An 11,109-nucleotide genomic window follows, 5' to 3' on the forward strand; every position below is an offset into this window, starting at 1 on the left:
AGGATTTAGAAATTAGAAAAGTTTACTTTTCTTAATCCTGGTGTGTGGCACTTGTAGGATATGCACCAGGATGCTAACAGAAAGGTCAATCAGTTCATAATCCACCAGCCGCTTCGCAGAAACCCACTACAGGGTCACTATGAGTTGGAACTGATTTAACAGTACTTAACAAGAACAACAATTCACAAATATACATTGTAATACTGTTTTACGCATCATGTAAAACTTTGCATAGGATTTTCTGGGTTTTTTAAATTTTGGCATGGCACTTTAGAGTAAGTAAGTACTGGATTGTATATCACAAGGTCAGCAGTTCAAGCCTACCAGTTGCTCCTTGGACATCCTGTACTGGGTTGCTATGAATTGTAACTTACTCGACTTAACACAACAAAGGTTGTAAAATGCAAAATCAGTGGGTCAAGTGGTAAATGTTTTTTAATGATGAATGTGCATAAATTTACTGATCAAGAAGATTTTCTTTTCTGTGTTGATTCTTTTAGGTGATATTGGAAATTACTATTATGGACAGGGCCATCCTATGAAACCTCACAGAATCCGCATGACCCATAACTTGCTGCTAAATTATGGCTTATATAGAAAAATGGAAATATATGTAAGTATGCCTTTTCATAATAGATATTTATTCCTTATTTTAAAAAAACTATTGTTTTGAACTTTGTTGGTTTATTGTATATTAGGTTACTTGTTATTTTTATTGTTTTATTGTTGGACTAGCAGTAACTTTTAGTAGATTAAAACATCTAGAAGAAAACAAACTTCCCTTGTGTTTTTCATCAGAGAAAGCTGAGTGTGAAAGCTGTAACCTCTTTTCCCCCCTTTTATCATTTTATCATTTCCCACTTTTATCATTTTCGAAAGAGTTCCCTAATCCCAAGTTTTTGCCTTTCTGGAAAACCACTCAGGTTCTCTGTCTCAGTATCAGCCAGAATACTTGTTGATATGTCACAGTACTTGTTAATCCTCTTACATTGCTGAAAATAATTGACCTGGAACAATTGCAGAGGAGTTATTCAGAAAATTAGTAGTTTGGCTATTTACAGGGCATTAATGTATATGGAATGCCCATGTGGGCGCTGTGGGCTAATGCATCAGACTGCAAAGTCATTTGAACCGCAAGGTTGATGGTTCAAGCTCACCAGCCGCTCCTTGGAAAACCCTATACAGGGTCGCTATGGAACCGACTCGACGGCACTTAACAACAACAACAGTATATTTGAAATACTGTGTTGTGTTAGGGGCCAAGCCGGATTCAAATAGCATCTAAAATATTCAACTGCCTAAAATGTTTTTGGAGTATGTATAAAATACAAGACACAACAATTCCCATCTATCTGAATAGAAAAGAAACAGTTTGCAATGTTAAGGCAATATATGTTGTCTTACTTTCTTTCACATGCACACATTTAGAGAAGAGCAGAAGGTGGACAAGACTATCTAACAGTCTTGTGGAAATGAATTTGAGCTTTTAAAATAAGGGTGTTGGAAAGGCAAATCTTCTTAAGTTTGAATTCGCTTAGGAACTTAACTATTTTGTTCAGGATGACTTACGTTTTTTCTTTAAAGGACTGGTAGGGATAAGGAGTTCTGGTGGTGCAATTGAGTCAAACATCAGTCTGTAAACCAAAAGGTCTGCAGTTCAAATCCACCAGCTCCTCAGGAGAAAGATGAGGCTGTTTGCTCCTGTAAAGAGTTTCAGCTTAGGAGAACCTGTGGAGCAGTTCTGTTCTGTCCTATATAAGGTTTGTTTGGAATCAACGAGACAGCAGTGGGTTTTTGTGAGTGGAAATTGTGTCTTTTGTATTTGACAATTCTTATATAACCTATTGTGTATTCACAGTTCTTGACATTTATTTTTCTTCACAGAGGCCCCATAAAGCCACTGCTGAAGAAATGACAAAATACCACAGTGATGAGTACATCAAATTTCTGCGTTCAATTAGACCAGATAACATGTCTGAGTATAGTAAGCAGATGCAGAGATGTACGTTTGTATATTTAGAGTATATATTAGTATTATTAAATGAGTATTTTTAGAAACTTGTAACTATAGTTACCGAAACCTGGGCATTTATTGATGATGAGTCAGTGTAATAATATTTAAGCTACTTTAAAAACTAAAAATGCCACCTGAAGCTTAATTGGTCTCCCAAAGAACTACCTTGGTTGTTCTTTTTATTTTGGTCACATATTAACTTTTGGATAATATTGGTAGGAAAGACTTCATGTTCCTACTTTAAGAAAAAAAAAAAAGAATTTATTTTGAGTATTCTTTAGCTGGCCTTAGTTTGTGCCACTTGCCCTCTGTGTGCTTTAGTTAATCTGGACTATAATACATATCTCTCTCCTTTGTGGTGATACTATTGAAGCTTTCAGTTCTCTTCTGCAGTATTCTTCCTGATAAGTTTACAAACATTTTATTATACAGATTGGTAACACAGAATTTTATAGATTTTAATTGGATTTTTAAATCAGGCTTAGAGTCATGGGTAACTCTAGAACAAATAAAATGGACAGGACTGAAAACCTATTACTGAGGTGTATTAAGATCTTTTATAAGCAGTGAGTAGTTAGAAACAGATTTATTTATTATTTACTCTATTAGTGCTATTATTGTTTAATATTAAGTATATATAAAATAATGACCATGCTTCTTTGAATAGGTCATAGTTTGGAGAGGATAAAGGGAATACTGACAATGGGTTATAAACATCCATTCATGTCCCTTTTACTCTTTATAAACATTAAGCAATTTAACTGAACAAATTTTGTCATGCTGTTGCATTGTTATGTATTTTAGAAACTTGATTAATATGTGTATGTATATTTGAAGAACAAAACCTATATAATTAGCCCACATTTTAATTTAAAGCAAATTTTTAATATTTATTGATTTCTTGTTGATAAGTTGGTTATTTCTTGCTGATAGAGCAGACATGTTGGCTCCACAAATAATCCTAATAAGAATTTAGAGGTGGTATTTCACAGATAACACAAGTAGACATCAAAGTGTGTGGGATAATGGAGTTTTTTCATGAGCTTTATGAAACCTTCTTGTACTCTTATTATCTTGAGTAAAATATATTTTAATATATTTGCAAATCTCAAATTACTGCTCTAAAATTTATCTCATTGATTGCATTAAAGTCAAAATATTTGTAGGAAATAGTTTTTATTTAAAAAAAAATTATAGAATGAGTTGAAATTAATGAAAAATTTTTCATAGTTAATGTTGGAGAGGATTGCCCAGTGTTTGATGGACTGTTTGAGTTTTGCCAGCTCTCAACTGGTGGCTCCGTTGGTAAGTCTGATTTGATCAGATTTTGAAAGTTGATTTACACTTGGTATGTGTTCTTAGCAGATGTTCTACTGGTCCAGTGGGCTAAGCACTGGGCTGTTACTCACAAGATCAGCAAACCCACCAGCCACTCCTCAGGAGAAAGATGAGGCCATCTGTTCCTGTCAGGATTTACAACCTCAGAAACCCTAAGGAGCAGTTCTATTCTGTTTCATAGGGTTGCTTTGAGTTGGAATCAACTCATTGGCAATGAGTTTGTTATCAGTGTATTTTTTGGGTCAATTTGTTTAAAGTAGGATTTTTAATGATGATGGATTTAATTAATAAAGAATCAGTATGTTTATACTAGAGTATAATTGTCATTAAAACCTCCATGTTTTAGGAACATAATGACGGAAACATTTTTTTAACTTTTTAGTTTCTTGTATTATATTTTCACTAGAAACTTCTCCCCTCTCCTGCCCTACTGGTTACTATGAGTACCATTCTTTCTCTATAATACCTGTTTTGAATACTTTTTCCAGCACTTTCACAGGTCCTCCCTTGGATTGTGGGGCCAGGATTTGGTAGCTGGTGCTGAGAGAAAACCCTTGGTTGCATCCTTGCCCTGGGTCTGTGCCAGTGGCAGCAGTCAATCATTGGGACAGAGAAAAAAACTAGGAATTTGGGGGGTCAGAACGTTGGGCACAACTGTAGGAAAATTTTTGTCTAAGGAAAAACTGCTTTCTGTTAGTGACCTAGACAGCGATCATTCATATTATTATGACTGTCTTACTTAATATCTAAAAATGGCAAAATTTAAACTCTTGTTTACACATGGTATATTCTGTAGAACTTTTTCTTGTTCTGCTCAGTTAAGCATTTCAAAAGTGTCACTTGATTTCTTTCTACTTAGCTGGGGCTGTGAAATTAAACCGACAACAAACTGATATGGCTGTTAACTGGGCTGGAGGATTACATCATGCTAAGAAATCAGAAGCTTCAGGATTTTGTTATGTTAATGATATTGTGCTTGCCATCCTTGAATTACTAAAGTAAGTTAATTTGTATTACTACTTTACCTATGTTAAAATATTACCTTACATATGTTAAAATATTTTCATGAAAAACTTGTGTGTTGTTTTTTAAAAAAAATAGTTAATGGTGCATTTCTTTATAAACTAGACACAAGAATTTTACTCAATTACTGGATTATTAAATGTGAGAAGTATATATAAATGTCTAAAACTCCCCTTGATGTTGTTAAGTGCCATTGAGTCTGTTCTGACTCATAGCCACCCTTTATAGAGTTTCGAAGGAGGAGCGTGTGGATTTGAACTGGTGTTGTGCCACACCAGGACTCCAAAACTTAAGTATTTAGTTAGTTTGGTGTTTTAGATTAAGTTAAAGTTTCAACTGAAAAATGTATCTTAAAAAGATGACATTCAAAGTCCACTGTTCTTGGGTTGATAATATGGGCATGCTATAATACACTGTTATATGTGGCTCTTAACATGCATTCAAGTTATAACTGTATCACTATTATTTATGAAGTGATGAAAATACCACACATGGTCTCTGTCAAACTGTACTGGACTTTGTAGTTGTAGTTCAAATGTTGTTATGTGCCGTGGAGTCGGTTCTGACTCTTAACGACCCTGTACAGGGTTTCCGAGGCTGTAAATCTTTACAGGAGCAGAAAGCCTCATCTTTCTCCCACGGAACAGCTGGCAGTTTCAGACTGCTGACCTTGTGGTTCGCAGCCCGATTCATAACCACTATGCTACCAGAGAACAAATGGGCTTGCCTGCGTTTCAGAAAAGCTTAAATTCTGGACACAAGTTTGAATGTGTTGTTTTTGTCACATGCCACAAATGATTCTTTTGATTTTGTTTGCTAACCATTATTAGCTTGAAAACCTACTCTTAAGTTTCAGGCTGCACAAAAAGGCAGCTTACTATAAATTTGTCCTGTAGAAGTTTGTCGATTATAATACTAAAAAATTGTTGTTAAGTGCTGTCGAGTCGATTCCAACCCTTAGCGACCCTGTATAAGGTTTCTGAGGGGCAGCTGGTGAGCTTAAACCTCCAACCTTAGCGACCCTATGTACAACAGAACGAAACACTGCCTGGTCCTGGGCCAACCTTATAACATTGCTGCTGCCACTGCGCTAGTCACCTTGCTGAAGGTCTTCCTCTTTTTCTTTTATCCTCCACTTTACCATACGTGAAAAGTTTGTGTGAGAAATAGAAATGAAAGATAATTGAGTTTTCCCATGAACATTTGAAGCCCTCTCATGTGTAGTTGTAAATGTTTAAATAGATCTTAGGCTGGAAGTAAAGAAAAAAGATTAATTATCCCCGAATGCAAGAGTTCAAAAACATACTTTCCTGAATCCATGGTGGTTCTTCCCATCTTAAAACTTGAAACACAAACTTACTGTGACTTTATTTTCAGGTATCATCAGAGAGTCTTATATATTGATATTGATATCCATCATGGTGATGGTGTTGAAGAAGCTTTTTACACAACAGATCGTGTAATGACTGTATCATTCCATAAATATGGAGAATACTTTCCTGGCACTGGAGACTTGAGGGTAAGACTAGACTCTGAATAATATTAATGTAGGAGGTTAGTAATCCTATACTTAAATACACGTTAAACTAAATTTTTCTTGGCATTAATTTGAAGCTTGTTTCTAAAAGCTTGTTTCTACAGTTTATATAAACTGTAATTTCTGTTAGAATTCTGTTTTGCTGACTGTTAGCAAAATTTAATTAGGACATAAGTGACAGTTCTTTTGCTTGGCTGTGAAAGTATTTTTGAAGACCTACAAATCATAAGAAATCCTAGTGTGGTGCTATAGGATAAAGCACTGGACCACAAGGTTGGTTTGAACTGCAAGGTCAGTGGTTCAAACCCACCAGCTGTTACTTGGAAAGCCTATACAGGGTCATTATGACGCAAACCAGCTTGAAGCACTTTTCTTCATGTTCAATTTGAATTTTCAAAGTGTTTTTAAAGATAGCTTGCAGTGCTGATTATAGAGATTATTGTTTTGTTATGTGCCATCTACTCATGGCAACCCTGTGCACAACAGACAGAGTGAAACACAGCCTGATCCTGTGCCATCCTCATAACTGTTAGTTTTGAGCCCATTGTTGAAGCCACTGTGCCACTCCATCTTGTGGGCCTTTTGTTTTGTTGATACTCTCCTGTATCAAACATGATATCTTCCAGGTACTGGTCCCTCCTGATTGTTGTGGTTGTTAAGTACCGTTAAGTCGATTCTGACCTTGTAAAGGGTTTCTGAGGAGCAGCTGGTGCGCTTGAACTGCCAACCTTGCAGTTCAAGCGGCTTTGCAGTCTGAGGCATTAACCCACAGCGCCACACCAGGATTCCTCCTGATAACTTGTTCAAAATACTTGAGGTGGAGTCTCGCCATACTTGCTACTAAAGAGCATTCTAGTTGTACTTATACTAAAATTTGTTCTTCCTGCAGTCCATGGTATATTCAATATTATTTGCCAATACCATAATTTAGATTTATCAATTCTTCTACAGTCTTCCTTGTTCATTGTCTAAGTTTTACATTAAGATCATTTTAAAGCCTACTTGTGCTTTAATTGGAGTTCTTGTGTGGCACTCTGGGTTAATGCACTGGACTGCAAAGTTGATTTGAACTGCAAGGTAGGTGGTTCAAGCTCACTAACCACCCTAAGGAAACCCTGTACAGATTTGCTATGGGTCAGAACCAACTTGACCGCACTTAACAAACAACCAACTTGTTTAAAGTAGATCAGTTGTCTAGGTGGAAGAAAGAATAGAGGTGTGATGTAGCAGTTTTGGAATAAAAAGAATAAGGCTGGTCTGACAGAGGCAGTAGCCTTGCGTTGTCAGCTACAGTGAGAAGTGTTGACCAGTTTTCTAGTCAACACTTATATAAAGTCCTAGGGTCAGAATATATGTTGTCTGTTTTTAGTTGGGATTGAAGTTGTCAGGGATTTTATTTTACTTAGATCCACAGTCTGTCCATAGAAGCAGCAGTCAAAGAACCAAAGATTATTATTGCATTGGGTATATCTGCTGCAAAAGATTGCTTTAAAATGTTAAAAAGCAAAGATGTTAGTTTAAGAGATGTGTCTCACCAAGCCATGGTATTTTTTGTTGCCATATGCATGTTAAAACTGGACAGTGAATAAGGAATATTGAAGAAGAATTGATACCTTTGAATTATCAAAGGGGTTGATGAAGAATATTGTCTATACCATGGACTGCCAAAAGAATGAACAATCTATCGTGGAAGAAGTATGGCCAGAATGGACCTTCAAAGTGAGGATTGGAGAGACTTTTTCTCATGTACTTTGGCCATATTTTCTATCAGGAGGGACCATTCCCTGGAAAAGCACGTCATGCAGATTAGAGGGTCAGCATAAAGGAGATATAGGTTGAGGTGTTAGCTGCAAAGGAAATATGATTAGGAGAATGACATTGGATTAGGAAATGTTTTGGTTTGTTGTACATCTTATTAGTCAGAACTGACTATAAACAGCAACTATGCTTTTAGTGAAAGTCTAGGGATTCATTACATGATAGTTTATCCTCATTTAGGTAAACTATACTTTCAATAAGTGGATTCAGGTTTAGCTCAGAATGTATCATACTGTATTATGTAACTCTCTAACTCTTAGTGTTAAATATATTTTCCTCCAAAAATTTTTGTTACATATTAATTGGAAATGGTTCTTTTAGATTTTACAAGCACTCAGTATATTTTGAAGCATGTACTTTTGTATTCTGATTCATTTCCATTGTGTTTTCCTTTCTTAGTCTATAATGTAAATTTAGAATTGGTATTTGTTGCTAGAGTCTTGGTGTGGTGCTGTGGGTGTTAGACTGCAAAGTCGCTTGAACTGCAGGGTCAGCGGTTCAAACTCACCAACTGCTTCTTGGAAACCCTATACAGGGTCACTATGGGTTGGAATCGACTCAACGCATTAACAACAACTACAACATTTGTTGCCTAGACTTTTAATATTTTTTAATTTTAAGCTACATATGTCAACCTTTTTTATCCTGCCATATGCTTTAAGACATCTTTACCTGTCTTTCAGGATATTGGTGCAGGAAAAGGAAAATACTATGCTGTTAATTTTCCAATGAGAGATGGTATAGATGATGAGTCTTATGGACAAATATTCAAACCAGTAAGTGTTATTATTTTAAAAATTGAAATGGAATTTTAAAATGTTATTAGAGATACTAACATTTGTTGTCTTGTACTTAGATCATCTCAAAAGTGATGGAGATGTACCAACCTAGTGCTGTGGTATTACAGTGTGGTGCAGACTCATTGTCTGGTGATAGACTTGGTTGTTTCAATTTAACAGTCAAAGGTAAGCAATTTAAAGGGTGGAGTGTATCCTTGGGCAGCACAAATGGTTAAGCGCTGTCTACTACCTTAAAAGATGTACCCGGTTCAAACCCACATAGAGGTGTTGTGGATTAAAGGCTTTGCAATCTGCTTCTGAACAGTCACAGATAGGAAAACCTTATGGGAGCAGCGTTCTACTCTGTAGCACATGAGGGTCACCATGAGTTAGAATCAACTCACTGACAGCGGGTGTGGGTTTCTCTCTCTGTGTGTGTGTGTGTGTGTGTGTGTGTGTGTGTGTGTGTGTGCCCCAGGCTTTTCCTGCTTTCCAAGAACTTCTCATAAATGTTTTCATTATAATATGTTCTCAAAGTTATTATTTATTGTGAATTGAGTGAAGGTTTACATTGTAGGTCATCAGGTTTACGTTCAACAAGTCATATGATTACAGTCACCTCTATGTAACAACAGTTGTACCCCACTGTTATTCTTATTTCCATTCCACCCACCTTCCCAACCCTTCTGAATCATTGTAATTTTTTTGTCTTGTTTTAGAACTGTATAATAGTGGGTTGTAGTTTTGTATTTTTCGTGCATATTTTTCTGTTGTTTAGAGTGGGATTGATTTATGCTGTTTTAATAAATCAGGTTTTTATTTATCCTTATTTCTGTCAAATTTATATATGCGTGTATTGTTCAAGTCCTATTTCCAATTCTTTTGGTTGGTTCTTTTTGGTGTTTGCCTTTATCCAAATACGCATATTTTGTTACTTAATTGGATTTTAAAAAAATATTAGCAGTATCCAGTTCCCATTCTAGAAAATGAGGATTAAGTCTCCATTTTTATCTCTAGTGTAAACAGTCTTCTCATACCTACATTTCCCTAATATAGTTAAATGAGAATTAAGGTTGTAGTATTCAGTGGTCTTTGAAGAACATCATCATTAGAACATTCATTGGCCTATCCAACTTCTCTTTTCTTCGTGAATTGTCTTTACTACATAATCACAGTTGACTTTTGAATAGTGTAGGGGATTGGGGCGCTGAACCTTGTGGAGTCAAATCCTCAGATGGGAAAGGGAACTAACTGCTGTTTACTTACCAGAATTAAAAATTTTTGTTCTACTTTCATCCTCATTTCAGATACTTAGTGCCATCAATTTTTAAGAGATCTTTGTTTATAAATCTTAAAAAGACTTTATTTATCCACCACCAGCTTTGATTCAGATTTCTTTTTTGCACAGCCACTTTCCACCTTCAATTATTTTGTAGCTGCTGTTCTCTTTCATTCTTTGTTTTTATGGATTTTAGCCTTAAATAATTTTACTGTCACTTTGTGAAATTTTAGAATAAAGGAAAAGTAAATGTTTTCCATCAAACAGCGTCTTTGCATGGAAGTCTTGTAATTTGTTGTTTTTCATTTTCTCTTTTAAAGTATCCATATGTTCTGTTTTCCCAAGTACATTGAAAAGACTGTTTTCTCTGTTATAACAAGCCATGTTTTGAATTTAGAATTTCTGGAGCCATAGAGACTAGATAAAACCTGGAAAGTTTTAATCATTAAATCTTTTAAACCAAAAATATTACTGAAATCTTTTTTTTTTTTTTTTTAAGTTTTTATTGTGAGGTTTACATGGAGAACATCAGCTTAAATAACCAAAGGGTACACCATACCGGCCCGCCCCTGGGCTCCCAACACACAGCTCTTCTGCCTCCCTGAGTCCAGTGTCCCCAAGCTGCTCCATCTGTCTACATCATAGTCTCAAGCTGTCTCCATCCCTGGTGTCACTGCCTCTCTGGGTAGGGTCCCGCTCTCTGTTCTTCTGAATTGATGGTCCCAGGGACCTTCGCTCCTGGGCTGCAAAATCAATCACTTCTCCCTTTTGTCAAAAAACATCTACCTCTATATTTCCTAGCCTCACAATCAGTCCTGATGGCAATTATTCATTATTCTACCACATGAGACTTATACCCATTTCCATTTGTCAGCCTGGTCCCAACAGACTGGAAATCATTCAGTGGTGGTTCTACCTTCCCTCGCTCCGTGTGGAACTAGGCTCCCTCTTGAAAGCTTGTAAGCCAGTCACTTCTTGCCTTTATAGGCCCCCCCATATTGGGAGCCAGTGTCTTAAGTTGCCCATCCCTGTCAACCCTGTGTACTGAGATGGGATGGGAGTGATCCTCGCTGTAAAGATTTGTTCCCTTTTTTGAGCTACTACATCTATAAGTACAGGTAAAGTTCATCAAACTGTAGCAGATTATTATCATTTTTTAACCCTCTTTCTTCTTCTAGTTGACTTCTGATCATCTAGCCATTGAAGCCAGATCATTGGGGTACTATCTGCAAGTTTGGGTGTTCTTGTGCATCTCCCTCACTTCATATCAGCTGGACGCATCACTTTCCACTCTAGTCCTCTGTTACCATGTCCCTCTCTC

General features: G+C 36.3%; 1 protein-coding gene across 1 annotated transcript in view; it reads left to right on the plus strand.

Annotated features, from left to right (window-relative positions):
* HDAC2 (histone deacetylase 2) overlaps positions 1–11,109 on the plus strand; it is a 35,929-nt gene that overhangs the window by 11,066 nt on the left and 13,754 nt on the right. Inside the window, exons 2-8 of the mRNA XM_006839916.1 lie at positions 501–613; positions 1,885–2,002; positions 3,245–3,319; positions 4,212–4,350; positions 5,753–5,894; positions 8,414–8,506; positions 8,587–8,695. Of these exons, the coding sequence (XP_006839979.1) occupies positions 501–613; positions 1,885–2,002; positions 3,245–3,319; positions 4,212–4,350; positions 5,753–5,894; positions 8,414–8,506; positions 8,587–8,695 (789 nt within the window). The remainder of the gene's footprint in view (positions 1–500; positions 614–1,884; positions 2,003–3,244; positions 3,320–4,211; positions 4,351–5,752; positions 5,895–8,413; positions 8,507–8,586; positions 8,696–11,109) is intronic.

Source organism: Chrysochloris asiatica, unplaced genomic scaffold, assembly GCF_000296735.1.
Source record: "Chrysochloris asiatica unplaced genomic scaffold, ChrAsi1.0 scaffold00027, whole genome shotgun sequence".
In the NCBI taxonomy this organism is placed as follows: domain Eukaryota; kingdom Metazoa; phylum Chordata; class Mammalia; order Afrosoricida; family Chrysochloridae; genus Chrysochloris; species Chrysochloris asiatica.